At 34.7% G+C, this 20,327-nt stretch overlaps 1 protein-coding gene across 4 annotated transcripts in view; it reads left to right on the forward strand.

Moving 5' to 3' along the window:
• The first annotated feature begins 2,303 nt into the window (after positions 1–2,303).
• LOC143234413 (uncharacterized) overlaps positions 2,304–20,327 on the forward strand; it is a 32,088-nt gene continuing 14,064 nt past the window's right edge. For 2 of the 4 annotated variants that reach the window (XM_076471778.1, XM_076471779.1), the window contains exons 1-2: positions 3,395–3,547; positions 7,088–7,249. In XM_076471778.1, the coding sequence (XP_076327893.1) occupies positions 3,418–3,547; positions 7,088–7,249 (292 nt within the window). In that variant the 5' untranslated portion in view covers positions 3,395–3,417. Of the gene's footprint in view, positions 3,548–7,087; positions 7,250–20,327 lie in introns of all 4 variants that reach the window. The other 2 variants (XM_076471780.1, XR_013018644.1) reach the window with 2 other exon arrangements.

Here is a 20,327-nt window from a genome sequence, read left to right on the forward strand (position 1 = left end):
GTACTGATGTACATGCTGTTGCAACAACATGAATTTAATCTCTACTCAAAAAGTTGAGATGAAAAGTCTTCGCTTGGCTGAATTATGCTTGTGATTTTATGTATTTTTTATGATAATAAAATGTGTTGCGTTTAACGGCTCATAGATGGCAGCAGTTACAATACTTAAGTTTGCTTTGTTTCGTAGTGAGAAAAGGCTGTTTGGAATACCACAAATATAGTTTGTAACTCAACGCTACAAAAGGACTGATTGTTGATTATCGCTCTCAAATTGTTTGTGTAAAGTAAAAATTTCCGAAACTGTTTTAATTCAGTGACATATGGCAAATCCAGAAATATACCGGGCTTTACGTTTCTCTTTATCAGCAAAATTCACAATTTTGTTTATGAGACAACCCTTGAATTCACTTATATAAACAATTTTTTTTTTTGTCAGCAGACAGTCTAATTCTTTCTCGCTTCGAACCAAACCACATTAGCTTGTATTAAAATAGCTACAACGTTTAAGTCTAGTGGAGAGAGGAAAAATAAAAATGTTTACAGGTTCAACTAATGTTCTGTAGTATGGCACCTTACAACCTCTTCCGCTAGATGGATGAATATGAGCTTGAGGACTAAGAATGTTTTATAAATAAAAATTGGTATCAACATCCGATTAGAGCAAGTTATCTGCGTAAAACGAAATTACAAATTAACAGAGCAATGCGTATTGCTAATTACATATACTTTTCTTACGTTCTTATTTATAATTAAAATTCAATGTTTCATCAGTTGGGTACCCTAACTTTTAACAACGTTTTCGGTCATAAACCTAATAATATCTTAAGATAAGAATGCAAAGCAAGAAAAATATAATAATAAAAATAATGACTGAAAATAATACAACACTAGATATACTTAATACCTTAGCCAACACTGTTAGTGAAAGTAACAATAAAGAAATAATCAAATACACCTTACTTACACCAAACATGCTCGCCCTTTTAGCCGTATGGGCGTTATAAAGTTACAGTTCACTCCCACTATTAGTTGGTAAAAGAGTAGCCCAAGAGTTGGCGGTGCGTGGTGATGACTAGCTGCCTTCCCTCTAGTCTTACACTGCTAAATTAGGGACGGTTAGCGCAGATAGCCCTCGTGTAGCTTTGCGCGAAATTCAAGAAACAAATAAACTGTTCCCATGATGGGCACGGAACAGATAGCCCGTTGTGGAACTTTGTGATTATCTGTAATCAAATATTTTAAAAATTAGAAATAACTTGTGTATGAACATCAAATGTTCCTATTATCAAAGTAACGTCGAAATTTTCAGAAACACAATAAATTCAAAGCTAAGAAAACTTAAAACCGAGTATTAAGAAATTAATTTCTAAGACGTAAAAACAACACTTTTATCAAGAGGCTTCTTTGTAAAACAAATAAAAATATCCGTTTATTTATCAGTCGGGAAGTTTTAAAACATTATCATATTATTTTGAAACTTACTCTACAAATGTTATAGACATTTAAATAAAATATCTAATATAAAAAAAGAGTATTTTATTTTTGTTATTTTCCCTTGTGATTGAGAAAACTAATAAAAGTACAATTATGAATCAATAAACGAGGAAAGTTCATACTATGCAGATTATCCGCAAATATTCCTAGGGATTATCAAAATGATATATTGTACCCAATGGTAAATATCTATAACCTGTCTTTCTCAACTTTTTTTTCTTCTGGAAGCGAATAAAAACGCGGTGAAAATTTATTATATAAAAAGGAGACGTGAATTCTAGAACTAATATTTTATTATCAGTATTTCGAAAATATTTCAAAGTAGTTAAAATATTTGTTAACGAATTATTTAATTTTGTTTTTCTGAGAATTAATATGATTTTAGAAAAGAGAATAAATACTGAGCAAACTTTATATATAATTATTTGAGTTTTAATAAAATAACACTATTATTTTTGTTTCAACTTAGTGACAGCTTTTGTTAGTTTTTCATCGAACGTTAACTGGTAAAATATAATTGTTAGAAATATTAGGTTATGTATTAATATAATTTAAATGTTGTTTGTTAAGAAAAATGCGAGTATGCGTGTTTTTCATATAGCACAACCACATCAAGCTATCTGCTGAGTCCACCGAGAGAAATCGAATCCCTGAATTTAGCGTTGTAAATCCATAGACTTACCTCTGTACCAGTGGATGATAAAAAAAATGGAAGTAAAATTAGAAATTACATGATGAGGTGTTGCTTGTCTGTCTCGTTGGGTTATCTGTTCTTTGCTTACCATAAGTTCATAAACCGATGAGCTACTGGCGTTCTACTTGTGTAAGAACAAAGTCACATTCATGCTGTGTCCACTACGAGGAATCGAGCCCGGATTTCAGCTTTGTAAGTCCATAGACTTATCGCTGTCCCACCTGAAGGGGACCCACTGAGGTTATGTTGTGAGATATTTTGTTTATAAGTTATTATTATTTATGAAAAGCTAAATATATTCTGATAAAAACTAATACTTATTTAAACAGATCGCAATGATTAAGATACGTATTTTCTAAAGATACAAAACAGATTAGTTTTTTTTGTAATTTAGCGCAAAGCTACTTGAGGGCTATCTGCGCTAGCCGTTTCTAACGTTTCTAATTTAGTAGTGTAAGATTAGAGGTAAGGTAGCTAGCCATCATCACCCACCGACAACACTTGTACCAACGAAGAGTGAGATTGAACGTCTCATTATAACGCCCCCACGGCTGAAAGGGCGAGCGTGGACTATTATAATATTAAATTATTTATATACCTTAAATTATTTGAAATATTTGTATTAAATTTTGTTTTTATCCTGGTTAACTTTTCTACCCTTCAGTTATTTATATTTTATATTTTACATTTCTTGTAACATCTGTAAAATAAAACTTTACGTGATTTTATTATTATTAATGCGAGGAAAATACTTCTCTGGCTGCACGTGCTCTTCGTTTCTTTTCTCGAGAGTAAAGTCAACAGTTCAGTTTTCACTCAGTTATCACACTGGTGAAAGCACGTGAAGGATGTCTCGAGCTTTGGTTGCAGAGGCTTAGTCTACTACATAGTGACAGTTTTAGTACAACCTTTTAATAAATGCGGCCAGCGAATTGCACAAAGTGTTTAGTGACAAGTTATAGGGGAAAACACAAGGATAATAAGAATGGGGGCTATAGAAGAAGGGAATAAAAGTCAACGGAAAAAGTATAATCTTCCTGATAGGAACAGAAACGCACCATTAAACTCAACTCCAACGTCCAGGAACTCATCCATTCACCGCCATGAACAGCAACGCCAAAGTTCACAAAATGCTGAAAAAGACACTGCTCAACATGTGGTCAACGTGATGTCCGACCAACAAACACGGGATGGATCTTGTCGATGTGTAAAAGGTCCCGTTGTACTACTATGGATTTTATGCGTTCTTTCGTTAGGCCTCTCGGGTCTGTGTGGACTGAGGATCTTTCACGTGGAAGAAAGACTCACATCACTGGAGACGAAATACAGACAACTGGAGATGCAACACCAAGAACAGCAAGTTAGTAAAGAATATTCAAATTTCAAAACCGTTTCTATTCATGAAAGTTTAAATACGGTCGAGAGAGAGAAAAAACATCATCTTTATTATTATTCAAATGTATGTTTGTTTTTTAGAACTTAATTTTCTGCGTAGGATAATAAAATTTTACATATTATTGTGGTTTGTGAGGAGGTTGACGGTAAGCCTATATGTACCTTTGTCATAATAAATATCAAAACATTTGTCAAGGTATTTTTAGCAGCTTTTTTTTCAGACGAAATTTGGGAGCTTATGTATGATTCTCTCGAGCCCTGGTTAAGGAGTTAGGTTACACATAGCAACTGTAAATAGATAAAAGTTAGAGCTTTTCTGGATAATGGATTTTAAACACTACAAATTAAGTTTAGTCTCTGTGTTGTTACTTATACATACATAAATTTAAAATGTTGCTTCTGGGTCTGCTTTTAACACCTGTAGATGTTTTAACCGATTTAAACCAAATTTTGCATCCGCCATTAGGATCCTCAAGAGGTGACGTAAGGGGTGACATAAGGGGCGACTTTTGATCTTATTCTTCTGCGTTACTCCTTTATGTCTGTTTGTGTATTCACGTTTCACATCCATAACTTTTAATCAATTAAAACCAAACTTGGAATATTTCCATAGATCTCCAAACAGAATGGCATCTGAAGGGTGGGGGTCAACATTTAATTTGACCCTTCTATTATTGCCCTGAGAAACCATTGTCTGTATTTCACGCCTGTAGTGTTTGACCGATCGCAATCGAAGTTGACATATACGGCTCATCATTGGTCAGTGTGTACGGACTTACGACCCTAAAATCAGGGGTTTAACTTCGCACAGTAAACAGAAGCAGGTAATTCCCAAAAGAAAAAAAAAAGGAATGACACGGGAGAAAAAGGTCAATATTCGGATCTCAATTCATTTCTGTCACTCCAGCATTCTTCTGTGTTCACCTTGATTTAAAGCAAACTTCAAGGCATTCTTGTAACACTTAAGGTGTTGGTGGGTCGACATTCGGATACAAGCCGTACATCAGCTACTTCTGAACATAACTTAATCGGTGAACCCAATAAATAACATTTATTATTTTGTTTCTAAGGCCTAATTTAAGTTCCGTACATTTCTGTCAATCTTAGTACACATCTTCTCCAGACAGTTATATCCATCCTATGAGTGAATGCAGAACAGTTAGCACAATATAACGTAACGCAGTAATCGCAAGTCGTAACCTGAAGTCGGTAGCGTCATGGCTTCTTTACTTTGTCCTTTATATTTGATAATTACACATGCTGTCTTCACTATAATGTATGCGACTATATTTCACACATTGCAATGTATGTAGCTACTCTTTAACTGGTTGACCATCACACTTATAATGCTCCCTCCCCACTGCAGAGCTGGGTCACTGGTTTATCGCAGCTCGAAGTTTGAATTCTCTGCTCCTTAGCTTGTTACGATAATCACGGCCTTGTAAAGATCAAGTGACATCTTTATTTCGGTAGTTATTATTACATGTCACAGTAGTCACTTTCCTATTATACATTAGATGCGCATGCCCAGATAATATTTATACACATTGGGGACTTTTGTTATTTTCTTTCTGTCTTTGATAATGTACAGCAAGTCGAATACACACACACACACACACACATATATTGAACTCAAATGTGGGCCTGGTATGGCGTGGTGGCTAGAGAGATAGATTCAAAATCTGAAGGCTGTGAGTTCAAACTCCCATAACCAAATATTCTCCTCCAATATGGGCCACTCGTCGGGGTGTACAAAATTCTGACTTCAGAAACACCGGAAAAACCCAAATTATGTCATAACAGGATAAAGCTGTATTATAATAAATGACCATTATTATTTTGATTTTTCTCACCCAAAGAACTTTCAATGGATGCCATTTAGCTCAAGGAGTTCAAAATATACGTCTCTGTGCACGCTACAGTGGCACAAAGGAGGTCATTTGTGTGGTATTTTCACCCATAGATGTGTGTACTCAACATATTTTTGAACGTTTACCTGAAATATTGTTTGTTTGTTTGTATTGAATTTCGCGCAAAGCTACACGAGGGCTATCTGCGCTAGCCGTCCCTAACTTAACGGTGTAAGACTAGAGGGAAGGCAGCTAGTCATCACCACCCACCGCCAACTCTTCGGCTACTCTTTTTACCAACGAATAGTGGGATTGACCACCTGAAATATTACTTTCTGTTTTGTGACTGTAAGGGGGCAAGTCAAGGTGTTGTGGCTGTTAAAGGAAAGATGATCTAGACACCCACTCAGGTGAATCTGGACATAAAAATGAGTGACCAGTAAAAACAAAACAAGTCAGAAACACCCTCCAATGTAATTGAGTTTTTCTGCTTAACGAGATCACAGTTCATTATACGCAGTGTTTTTCTTTAGCAGGCTGAGCATATTTAATTGGATAGCGTGCTCGTACTGTGCATTTCGAGAATTTATGGTTCGCGACCCTTTGATGCTAAAGGGTGATCCTCACTTTTGGATCCCATGAGTGCGCTATGGGATCGGCGATAAAATCCGACTATTCGGTCAGAAAGGAATAACGGTTATTATTTAGGCTTACTAAGACATTATTTTGTGTATTATTATTACTATTATTACATTTCGTTTGAACAAACAAGATGCCAATAGCTTCTACCAGTTCCATTTTACTGACAGTAATTCGTTGAATTGTCGAATCTTTTAACAATCACTACTGCTGTTTGTTCGTCGTATGTTTAAGGCCCGGCATAGCTAGGTGGTTAGGGCGCTCGATTCGGATTCTGAGGATCACAGGTTCGAATCCCCCTGACACCAAACATGCTTGTCCTTTCAGCTGTGAGGGCGTTATAATTGAACGGTCAATTCCACTATTCGTTGGTAAAAAAGTAGTTCAACATTTGGCGATGGATAATGATGAATAGCTACCTTCTACTAATAAAGCCTATTTACTTTGTTAACCTGAAGATAACCTCAGAAGGTTATAACGTTGTTCTCTGTTTTATTAGTAAAAGTGTTGATACTCATTCAAGCCGTCCTAAGATACATTTTCAACATCAAGTGGGTTTCTCGTCATCGCCTTCCCTCTAGTCTTAAACTGCTAAATTTAGAGCAACAGTCCTTATAGAGCTTTGTGCGAAATTAATAAAACAGACAAACAATCATATGTTTCAATATATCTATATGTGTATCAATAACTTTTTTTTTCTGTGCGCACAAAGCTATTGATGTAACTTCATTGGTTTACAAATATACAAGGTGGTCAGCAAGATGAGAAATGAATGCGAAAGTAGACCAAAGACAATGTAGAAGAAATTAGGACGTCAGAAAGTTTAGTATTAGAGTGTACGTAATTGAAATTAGACTCATTAATTATGTACCATTCGAGAAAAGAAATACTAACCTAAGATATTTTAATTTTTAGAATACCAACTTACATATGTGTAACATCAATACAATTTTGTGTAGAGAGTGTATTTGTGTTTATATGCTACTAAAGTTCTGATGTTTATATTCGATCCAAAGGAGCAGTTTTTGCCACAAGCCAGTCGGAGAAAACGGAACATCCAGCCGTTCTTATACATCACACGTATTGCAAAATGGGACTCGGAGAATTATTTGAACAAAAAAAACACCCAAGAACAAATATGGTTTCTGTTAAGTGTATTTGTCCTACCAGCGAGCCTGGTAAGTGTAAGGTATTGTTAAACTCCTAATACGTTTGTTGCCAGCTACAAGTGTATTTGTTTCACTAGAGACACAGTAACTGTAGGTATTGTTAAACTCCTAATACGTTTGTTGCCAGCTACAAGTGTATTTGTTCCACTAGAGAACCAGTAACTGTAAGGTATTGTTAAACTCCTAGTGCATTTGTTACCAGCTACAAGTGTATTTGTTCTACTAGAGACACCAGTAACTGTAAGGTATTGTTAAACTCCTAGTGCATTTGTTACCAGCTACAAGTGTATTTGTTCTACTAGAGACACCAGTAACTGTAAGGTATTGTTAAACTCCTAATACATTTGTTACCAGCTACAAGTGTATTTGTTCTACTAGAGACACAAGTAACTGTAAGGTATTGTTAAACTCCTAGTGCATTTGTTACCAGCTACAAGTGTATTTGTTCTACTAGAGACACCAGTAACTGTAAGGTATTGTTAAACTCCTAGTGCATTTGTTACCAGCTACAAGTGTATTTGTTCTACTAGAGACACCAGTAACTGTAAGGTATTGTTAAACTCCTAATACATTTGTTACCAGCTACAAGTGTATTTGTTCTACTAGAGACACCAGTAACTGTAAGGTATTGTTAAACTCCTAATTCATTTGTTACCAGCTACAAGTGTATTTGTTCTACTAGAGACACAAGTAACTGTAAGGTATTGTTAAACTCCTAATACATTTGTTACCAGCTACAAGTGTATTTGTTCTACTAGAGACACAAGTAACTGTAACGTATTGTTAAACTCCTAATTCATTTGTTACCAGCTACAAGTGTCTTTGTTCTACTAGAGACACCAGTAACTGTAAGGTATTGTTAAACTCCTAATACATTTGTTACCAGCTACAAGTGTATTTGTTCTACTAGAGACACCAGTAACTGTAAGGTATTGTTAAACTCCTAACACATTTGTTACCAGCTACAAGTGTATTTGTTCTACTAGAGACACCAGTAACTGTAAGGTATTGTTAAACTCCTAATACATTTGTTACCAGCTACAAGTGTATTTGTTCTACTAGAGACACCAGTAATTATAAGTATTGTTAAACTCCTAACACGTTTGTTACCAGTTACAAGTGTATTTGTTCTACTAGAGACACCAGTAATTATAAGTATTGTTAAACTCCTAACACGTTTGTTACCAGTTACAAGTGTATTTGTTCTACTAGAGACACCAGTAACTGTAAGGTATTGTTAAACTCCTAATACATTTGTTACCAGCTACAAGTGTATTTGTTCTACTAGAGACACCAGTAACTGTAAGGTATTGTTAAACTCCTAATACATTTGTTACCAGCTACAAGTGTCTTTGTTCTACTAGAGACACCAGTAACTGTAAGGTATTGTTAAACTCCTAATACATTTGTTACCAGCTACAAGTGTATTTGTTCTACTAGAGACACCAGTAACTGTAAGGTATTGTTAAACTCCTAATACATTTGTTACCAGCTACAAGTGTATTTGTTCTACTAGAGACACCAGTAACTGTAAGGTATTGTTAAACTCCTAATACATTTGTTACCAGCTACAAGTGTATTTGTTCTACTAGAGACACCAGTAATTATCAGTATTGTTAAACTCCTAACACGTTTGTTACCAGTTACAAGTGTATTTGTTCTACTAGAGACACAAGTAACTGTAAGGTATTGTTAAACTCCTAATACATTTGTTACCAGCAACAAGTGTATTTGTTCTACTAGAGACACCAGTAACTGTAAGGTATTGTTAAACTCCTAATACATTTGTTACCAGCAACAAGTGTATTTGTTCTACTAGAGACACCAGTAACTGTAAGGTATTGTTAAACTCCTAATACATTTGTTACCAGCAACAAGTGTATTTGTTCTACTAGAGACACCAGTAACTGTAAGGTATTGTTAAACTCCTAATACATTTGTTACCAGCTACAAGTGTATTTGTTCTACTAGAGACACCAGTAACTATAAGGTATTGTTAAACTCCTAATACGTTTGTTACCAGTTACAAGTGTATTTGTTCTACTAGAGACACAAGTAACTGTAACGTATTGTTAAACTCCTAATACATTTGTTACCAGCTACAAGTGTATTTGTTCTACTAGAGACACCAGTAACTGTAAGGTATTGTTAAACTCTTAATACATTTGTTACCAGCTACAAATGTATTTGTTCTACTAGAGACACAAGTAACTGTAACGTATTGTTAAACTCCTAATACATTTGTTACCAGCTACAAGTGTATTTGTTCTACTAGAGACACCAGTAATTATAAGTATTGTTAAACTCCTAACACGTTTGTTACCAGTTACAAGTGTCTTTGTTCTACTAGAGACATCAGTAACTGTAAGGTATTGTTAAACTCCTAATACATTTGTTGCCAGCTACAAGTGTATTTCTTCTACTAGAGACACCAGTAATTATAAGTATTGTTGAACTCCTAACACGTTTGTTACCAGTTACAAGTGTATTTCTTCTACTAGAGACACCAGTAACTGTAAGGTATTGTTAAACTCCTAGTACATTTGTTACCAGCTACAAGTGTATTTGTTCTACTAGAGACACCAGTAACTGTAAGGTATTGTTAAACTCCTAATACATTTGTTACCAGCTACAAGTGTATTTGTTCTACTAGAGACACCAGTAACTGTAAGGTATTGTTAAACTCCTAATACATTTGTTACCAGCTACAAGTGTATTTGTTCTACTAGAGACACCAGTAACTGTAAGGTATTGTTAAACTCTAAATACATTTGTTACCAGCTACAAGTGTATTTGTTCTACTAGAGACACCAGTAACTGTAAGGTATTGTTAAACTCCTAATACATTTGTTACCAGCTACAAGTGTATTTGTTCTACTAGAGACACCAGTAACTGTAAGGTATTGTTAAACTCCTAATACATTTGTTACCAGCTACAAGTGTATTTGTTCTACTAGAGACACCAGTAACTGTAAGGTATTGTTAAACTCCTAATACATTTGTTAACAGCTACAAGTGTATTTGTTCTACTAGAGACACCAGTAAATGTAACGTATTGTTAAACTCCTAATACATTTGTTTCCAGCTACAAGTGTATTTGTTCTACTAGAGACACCAGTAACTGTAAGGTATTGTTAAACTCCTAATACATTTGTTAACAGCTACAAGTGTATTTGTTCTACTAGAGACACCAGTAACTGTAAGGTATTGTTAAACTCCTAATACATTTGTTTCCAGCTACAAGTGTATTTGTTCTACTAGAGACACCAGTAACTGTAAGGTATTGTTAAACTCTTAATACATTTGTTACCAGCTACAAGTGTATTTGTTCTACTAGAGACACAAGTAACTGTAAGGTATTGTTAAACTCCTAATACATTTGTTACCAGCTACAAGTGTATTTGTTCTACTAGAGACACCAGTAATTATAAGTATTGTTAAACTCCTAACACGTTTGTTACCAGTTACAAGTGTATTTGTTCTACTAGAGACACCAGTAATTATAAGTATTGTTAAACTCCTAACACGTTTGTTACCAGTTACAAGTGTCTTTATTCTACTAGAGACACCAGTAATTATAAGTATTGTTAAACTCCTAACACGTTCGTTACCAGTTACAAGTGTATTTGTTCTACTAGAGACACCAGTAACTGTAATGTATTGTTAAACTCCTAATACATTTGTTACCAGCTACAAGTGTATTTGTTCTACTAGAGACACCAGTAACTGTAAGGTATTGTTAAACTCTTAATACATTTGTTACCAGCTATAAGTGTATTTGTTCTACTAGAGACGCCAGTAACTGTAAGGTATTGTTAAACTCCTAATACATTTGTTGCCAGCTACAAGTGTATTTGTTCTACTAGACCAGTAACTGTAAGGTATTGTTAAACTCTTAATACATTTGTTATCAGTTACAAGTGTCTTTGTTCTACTAGAGACATCAGTAACTGTAAGGTATTGTTAAACTCCTAATACATTTGTTACCAGCTACAAGTGTCTTTGTTCTACTAGAGACATTAGTAACTGTAAGGTATTGTTAAACTCTTAATACATTTGTTACCAGCTACAAGTGTCTTTGTTCTACTAGAGACACCAGTAACTGTAAGGTATTGTTAAACTCCTAATACATTTGTTACCAGTTACAAGTGTATTTGTTCTACTAGAGACACCAGTAACTGTAAGGTATTGTTAAACTCCTAATACATTTGTTACCAGCTACAAGTGTATTTGTTCTACTAGAGACACCAGTAACTGTAAGGTATTGTTAAACTCCTAATACATTTGTTACCAGCTACAAGTGTATTTGTTCTACTAGAGACACCAGTAACTGTAAGATATTGTTAAACTCCTAATACATTTGTTACCAGCTACAAGTGTATTTGTTCTACTAGAGACACCAGTAACTGTAAGGTATTGTTAAACTCCTAGTACATTTGTTACCAGCTACAAGTGTATTTGTTCTACTAGAGACACCAGTAACTGTAAGGTATTGTTAAACTCCTAGTACATTTGTTACCAGCTACAAGTGTATTTGTTCTACTAGAGACACCAGTAACTGTAAGGTATTGTTAAACTCCTAGTACATTTGTTACCAGCTACAAGTGTCTTTGTTCTACTAGAGACACCAGTAACTGTAAGGTATTGTTAAACTCCTAGTACATTTGTTACCAGCTACAAGTGTCTTTGTTCTACTAGAGACACCAGTAACTGTAAGGTATTGTTAGGATAGTGACGTGTTTTTTTCTGTCATCAAAACATTTTTGAAATAACGCTACTGTTACTTCGTATTGAGTCGTTCCAGAAATATTAAAGAAAGCTGCAGTATATACATAATTTGGATATGTTGTGTTGAATTATTATAATACAGTGTACGAAAGTGTACATATAATTATAATGTGTTGAAACTGTACACATTACTAACCTATGGTGAAGTCACCGTGAAAGTGTACCCATTATTATAATATAGTGAGCTGTTATAAAAGTATATGTGTATTTTACAATAATGGTGAGGTCTTACAGAAACGTATGCATGTTTTAACAATGATGAGTGTATTAAGAAGTTTATTAATGTTTGTGTTTATATTTCCGAGACTGGATTAAAGGTTATGACTTTTTTCTTAACCAAAACAATAACATTTTCCTGTTAGAGAAATACAGATACAACCATAATGTTTGTTAGAGAAATACAGATACAACCATAATGTTTGTTAGAGAAATACTTACAGATACAACCATAATGTTTGTTAGAGAAATACAGATACAACCATAATGTTTGTTAGAGAAATACTTACAGATACAACCATAATGTTTGTTAGAGAGATACTTACAGATACAACCATAATGTTTGTTAGAGAAATACTTACAGATACAACCATAATGTTTGTTAGAGAAATACTTATAGATACAACCATAATGTTTGTTAGAGAAATACTTACACATACAACCATAATGTTTGTTAGAGAAATACTTATAGATACAACCATAATGTTTGTTAGAGAGATACTTATAGATACAACCATAATGTTTGTTAGAGAGATACTTATAGATACAACCATAATGTTTGTTAGAGAGATACTTACAGATACAACCATAATGTTTGTTAGAGAAATACTTACAGATACAACCATAATGTTTGTTAGAGAGATACTTATAGATACAACCATAATGTTTGTTAGAGAAATACTTACAGATACAACCATAATGTTTGTTAGAGAAATACTTATAGATACAACCATAATGTTTGTTAGAGAGATACTTATAGATACAACCATAATGTTTGTTAGAGAGATACAACCATAATGTTTGTTAGAGAAATACTTATAGATACAACCATAATGTTTGTTAGAGAAATACTTACAGATACAACCATAATGTTTGTTAGAGAAATACTTACAGATACAACCACAATGTTTGTTAGAGAAATACAACCATAGATACAAACATAGATAATATTTGCTGGTCGCTCCTATTATTCACTGATCTGGCTTACGAGTAAAAAACCAAAATGTTATTTACAGTACTTCAGAGCACTCATTAAATAATTTGTTTAATGAGTGTCTTACAGTACACTAATATTGTTAAGACAATTAAATGTTCAATAATAAAACAGTTAACAAGCTAGTAAAGTATTAGCAGCCACCTTTCGTTTCACTTCGAAGCTTCATCACTTCTTCTATCTAGCCTGGGAGTCTTCAAGTTTCGGCTGATAACAAAATGTTATTACCTCCTGTTTCTGACTTTTTTACCCGCATTCTTCTAGTCTGGAAGATATCAAACTTGGCTAACTTCTTTTAATAAACTACTGTTCGTTTGATGTATGATACTTCAAACACAGTGTTGAGTTAACTTTGAGTTGTATGATACATCAAACACAATGTTGAGTTAACTTTGAGTTGTATGATACATCAAACACAATGTTGAGTTAACTTTGAGTTGTATGATACATCAAACATAGTGTTGAGTTAACTTTGAGTTGTATGATACATCAAACATAGTATTGAGTTAACTTTGAGTTGTATGATACATCAAACATAGTATTGAGTTAACTTTGAGTTGCTTCTTCAAACAAATCAACATTAAGATGTCAGATCTTCTAGCGCCATTTGTTTCTGAATTTTACAAAAATCACACCCAAATAAATCAGGCTCGGCATGGCCAAGTGGGTTAAGGCGTTCGACTCGTAATCTGTGGGGGCGTTATAATGTGACGGTCAATCCCACTGTTCGTTAGTAAAAGAGTAACCTAAGAGTTGGCGGTGGGTAGTGATGTTTAGCTGCTTTTATATGTGCAAAAACGGCTCGTTTGGGTTGAGAAAATATTTTACGTAGATGAGCGAACAACGTTTCGATCTTCTTCGGTCATCGTCAGGTTTACAAAGAAACAAACGAGCCGTTTTAACATATATATTTCTCTACAAATGGGTTTTCTCGACATCACTCTAGCTGCTTTTCCTCTAGTCTTACACTACTAAATTAGGGACGGCTAGCACAGCTAGCCCTTGTGTAACTTTGCGCGAAATTCAAACCAAACAACCCAAATAACTCTCTCTATATAGCCGTCCCTAACTTTCAACTATTAGACAAGAGGCTAGTCAATAGCGCCAACCGCCAACTATTGGATTATTTTCATCTGAGCATATAGTGGATTTGTCCGTCACTCTTGTAATGGACTTACGGCCCCATATTTGCAGCAATGTGAAGTGATTCAGGATTCCCCGGATTTAGAGTTTTGGCATGGTCGTTTCTAGGTTATACTCAGCCCTAAAAGCCATATTGATAATGGTTTAAACGTGAATAGCTGATATCGATAAGGTGAATCTTTCTAAGCGCAGTCACTTTTCTAGTGAAGGGCGGAAAGGCGAAAAATCAGAAAACATGAAACTGTGCCTGTCCAAGTAATGTCGAATCTAAATCAGTATCGCTCTCCTTGGTGTTTGTAAAATTAGTTTAAAAGTACGCATTATTTTGTAAAGACAAACAAATGATGTTATAAAAACTATCTTAAGGGTTAGTTGGTATGTAAAGACATGAATAGATATCAGTTAAAATTTATGTATGGGAAATTCTAGCAATTTACACAGTTACAGAGTGTATAGTAAATATATCTGATGAAATTATTATTATCACCTATCTTAGACAAATTGATGCTAATGTGTCCTATTGGTTAAGATACAGGTTTACAATAAAAGGTCTGAGGTTCGAGCCTGCGATCTCTCACCGAACAAGTTGCACATTTTGTGGCAGCGTCAAACCTGTCATTAAGCGATATTTACTGATTGCTTTTCTTCTGGTAAGCAGTTCTAAATTAGGAGTGGTTACAACTGAACCCCGGGTCTCTGATCATGTGTCGCAAAACACGTCGTTCAAATACTTATTAGGTATCCTCTTGCTCTGACAGTTAGCTTTCATGTCACTTTATACATTATTAGCTAGACAGGTCTAGAAAACAAACAAAATCAGATTTTGCTCAACATACGGGTACTCTTGGAAAATTTGTAGCTTTTGCTGATAATATTAATATTATTTTGTTCTAATACTGTGAGGGAAAAGCAATGAAATATTATGGGAAAGAGTGTTTTCAATAGTTTTCTTCAGTTTTCACACAAAGCCACACGAGGGCTATCTGCGCTAGTCGTCCCTTATTTAGCAGTTTAAGACTAGAGGGAAGGCAGCTAATTATTACCATCCACCCCCAACTCTTGGCCTACTCTTTCACCAACGAATAGTAGGATTACCCGAAACATTGTAACGCCCCAACGGTTGAAAGAGCGAGCATGTTTGGTGGGACGGGGATTTGAACCTGCGACTCTCAGATTACGAGTCAAGTACCTTAACCACCTGGCCATGAAGCAAGAATGTAACGTTTTGATATATTGATGTTTTACCATTGATGAAAAGTAAGAATACAGCTTGATACTTTGATGTCACTGATGTGGGGAGGTATCACTAAGAGTGGTAATACGTAGGGATGGGCCGAGGATAAAATATATGCCACATTCAACCTATTATACACACAAATATCTGCTAAAGTTTGAGTTATAGCGTTATTTGAGCACCTAATTGTCATTATCAAGTGTTTCGCAGTTTGCATAGCAGTGAGTTCAGTTTAAAAGCATGAATTATTTCCATGTTTCGTAAATAACGGTTTCATTTCTGGCTGCTAGATGGCACCACAAATTGTTCTTATATAACAACCGTTTGTACATTTTCGTTTCACAAAATGATATCCATCAAAAACTTTCTGTAAAAATAAATATATGCAGATAGAAAAATATGAATTAATATTCAAGGTATTAAGTAAATCAAACATTTAAGCAAATGACAGATCTTTGTACACGTTACTGAGTTTTAAAACAAAAACAGTTGCTTAATTATCAAAACAGTACATCATACAAATCGGTCTAGTTTTCTTCAATTTTTCAGAAGAGCCGAGCCCAGAAGATGTATGTGAATGCATGGTATGTTACTTCATATCCTAGGATCTGTATCATCTCCTATCCATTAACGGGCATGACCATAGCATGTGGAGGAGTCGAATGTATGCACATGCAGTGAGTTCGAAGGCGTGAGATCTGTAAATATCCCCTTCACATCATTCCAGCGCCCGGGGTGTTTGTACTGTCCTGAAAGAACCATTATGGCTTTACTGGTCCAAAATTAAAAAACAAACAAACTAATGTAATATTTAAAGTAAATATTACCATCGAATTATAAATATAGAACAAATGTTCACTTATGAAGATACTTCAATAAACTTATCTTAGAAAAATACCAGAAACAAATTTTTTTGTGTGCAAAAATTAAGTTTTATGGAAGGATCGCGATGTCCCAAGTACAGAAAGAAGGTTGTCAAACTATACAAACATTTCTACATAAGTAGCTAGTAAGTACTGAGTCAATATTAAAAGTTTATGGTTATTAGGTACTTTAAGACTGTGTAACACTATTCAATCTAAACGCATTTATTCAAACCTGACTTCATGCAACTGACATGGACTCAATATTTAGTAGTAAGTAAAGGTTATTTTTACAAAGATTTGGCTACTTGTGTTTCAGTACTTTTTGAGATTGTCATCTCTATATTGTATTTATTGTTGCAATGTTTTTATTACTTGTTAGGATATTAGTGTAAGTATTCCATAATACTTGCGTGTAAATATAGTAATGTAGACATCGTGATATAAAGTAAAATACTAGAGAGAGATATAAAGTTGGACTGAAATTCTAGGATTTTAGTTATGATATTGGACAGGAGTTTTGACGTAAGAACTTGAATGTGAAAATGTGTTCCTGAGAAAACTCTGTGATAGTCTACAGTATCACATTTGTTTTATCTCTAGTTTTTAACTCTTCCTAATTCGCAGGAAACTTTATAAGGATTTTGAAATAGAAACTTGTATGTGAGCATGTTTGTGGATTTTTATTTGTTCATCTACTTTATGAACGTTTAAAGTGTGTAATTTCACTGTTCTTAAACGAATTATTTTATTAAATCTCCTAAGGAGAAAGTTGGTTATATAAACAAACAACAGGAAACGGTAATTATTACTAAACCCAGAGCCAATGTTGTACCTACATTAAAGTTAGGACCTGGAGTATGGGAATATATTGACTGACATGGTGATCTGAAGAAATAATAAGAGATAACGAATATATAGTTGGAAGATAGTGTAGGACTGATCCAGACCGGAAGTTGTAGTGTAAGGGAATGTGGTGACACGTATAATAAAAATTGGCCTGGAGCGTAAGTCATTCGACTCGCAATCTGAGGGTTGCTGGTTCGAATTCACGTCACCAAACATGCTTCCCTGTTTAGCCGCAGGGGCGTAGTAATGTGACGGTCAATCCCACTATTCATTGGTAAAATAGCATGTCAGGAGTTGGCGGTGAGTGGTATTGACTAGCTGTCTTTCCTCTAGTCTATCACTGCAAAATTATGGATAGCTAGCGTAGATAGTCCTCGTATAGCTTTGCGCGAAATTCAATAAAAAAAAACTATACTAAAAACAATAAACTTCACGACGTCACCTGACAAAGACCGTTTAAAAGTAGTTTTATTTCTACAAAAAAAAAAAAAGAGATTCAGTTTCCTCGTATTATGCATCTCCTGTATACCACATTAAACTATGACTCAACGTACCCACGGGAACTAGAATACCCCGTTTAAAACGGTGACCTGGACTTACAAGTACCTTATCTGTACAAGCTCACTGTAGCTGACAGGAGGCCTGAAAGAACTCCTGACTGATTGATTTCGTGTGGCCAAACTTAACCTTTTAAAGCAGTGCACTATTTTACACAAACAACGTTTATTTTGCCGTCAGATTAGAAAGGGATTTCGCAAGACTTTCCTCTGTATTTCTCTTCATCTTAGATTTATATTTAAGCTTAGCCTTTGACTTCCTTAGTCATTCTCCCACCTGGTGGACTAATATTATATAAAATGATTTTCGTTTTTTAGGCTTCAACAAAATAAAACAATTCGTGATGACGAGAAACCCACTTGAAGTAAAAGTGTATTTTAGAGACCCGTACCAGCCGTATTTAGAATACAAAATCAAAAATATGTATAGGCAAAGAAAGAATGTTCTAATAGTTTCTGATCGCTTCTAATGTGCTGAAAAAAAAGCAGTAAAATCCAGTGGAATATTTTTTTATGTAATGACAAACCTAGTGGTATCTATGTAGCCTACCAACAAGTGCAGGAACCCAAACCACAATCTGATCTCTAATTTATATCACGTGACAGCACATAAGAAATAATACCAGGTTGCGATCACGCCTCAATGTCCTAATGATCGAATCCACCATGTTAGTGATTTTTGTTGCTATCTCATCAATAAAATTAATTAATATATATTTATATATTTTTATCTTCATTACGCGTTGTTTTATTTACATAACTCCCATGTATAGATATTGATTTCCATAAGTGTTTCTAAATATAGACAGTTTTTACTTTTTGTTCTGTAACCTTTCTGTGCGTGTTTGTTTGTTTGTTTCTGAATTTTGCGCAAAACTACAAGAGGGCTGTCTGCGCTAGCCCATCCGTAATTTTGCAGTGTAAAACTAGAGCGAAGGCAGCTAGTCATCACCGTCAACTTTTGGGCTACTCTTTCACCAACTAATAGTGAGAGTGGCCAAAAAATTATAACGCTCCCACGGCTCAAAGAACGAGCATGTTTGGTACGACAGGGGATTCGAAGATTAGTTTTATTCTAGTGGTTTAGAAATTACAGGATATTGTTCGAATACTGATGTTGGTATTCTTGTTCTAGTGGTTGAGAAATTAAAGGCTGCTATCTGATTTTTTGTTAGTATTTTTATTTTAGTAGTCGTGAAACTGTAAAGTACAGTCAATAAAAAAATTAAATAATTACAAATATGAAGACAATTTGTTCAGACAAAATGGCTAGGCTTATTAAATGTTATTAATTAATCACTCTTGAACAAACATAAAGCAAGTATAACATTAAATTTCAATAAATTATCTGTTTGGGACTCTTGCTGACAACGACATTTTCGTCCGTAATCCCAATAACAATTCAGGAGTTTCGATCAGCTCAGGAGACTCAGATTAGGTCTAAGACCAACATACGAAGCCAACAGAGAAAGATAATTATAATGAAATATTTTGTAACTTATGCTGTTATATTTGCTATAGCAAAGCTTTGTAAATGTGATAAAAAAATGTAGTCACAAATATCAGTTTTAATGCGAAATTATTTGTTTTATGAAGTGATGTTTTAGAGCGTATTTGTCTCTGAAAGGAAACATTCGGACATTCATTAATGTCAGTGTTATTAATTACGTGAAGAGATACTGTCTTCCATCAGTTTTATTTCCTGGTTGATTTACTGTACTAAACACATTCCGTTTTTGTTTTGTTTTTGTTCTATCATATAGTTTTACCAACAAACATCTTGAAATACGTTGACAACTCTCCGAGAATAATATTTTGGTCATATAGCTAGATTTATGAAACTTCGAATTTTCAAACTTCAGCCCTACCGCAGATTCTACATGTCAAGTAAATTATTTCTTAAGTTGTAGGATGAAAGTAGACCGCAAGTGTATGTATTTAAGCTGGAACACCTCCATACAATCTCACCCTATTAGTTTATACTGTTATGACTAATATGCGACAGATTTTTAAGCAAAAGGAAATCACGTGTTTTGGGTCGATTAACCAGTGAGGTTGAGAGTGATTAGTTAGTTGTGCTGTCTAGTGAGGAGGTTGATAGGAGTGGGATACTACGTTTAAAGTGAGGTCAACATGGGTTGGTTTCTCTTTTTGGAGACTGGAATTGACAAGGAAAGATTTTGCGGTATGGCGCGAGGGCTCACAACGATGTTGGTAAAGAGTTTACACATGGGCTGCTCACACAGCACAGCATCGCGAAGATTGACACATATAGACTAAACGATGTGGGGAAAGATGGATTACACTGTCTAATGAGGTTAATACGGATAGATTACACTACGGAAGGGGTGTGGTTGACATGGATGGGCTACCCTGGGTGGCTTGAGGATTAACACGTTTATGCTAATCTCGAGCTATAAGGAAGTGGTGGCTAATTGTGAAA

The sequence above is a fragment of the Tachypleus tridentatus genome, chromosome 12 (genome assembly GCF_004210375.1).
Source record: "Tachypleus tridentatus isolate NWPU-2018 chromosome 12, ASM421037v1, whole genome shotgun sequence".
In the NCBI taxonomy this organism is placed as follows: domain Eukaryota; kingdom Metazoa; phylum Arthropoda; class Merostomata; order Xiphosura; family Limulidae; genus Tachypleus; species Tachypleus tridentatus.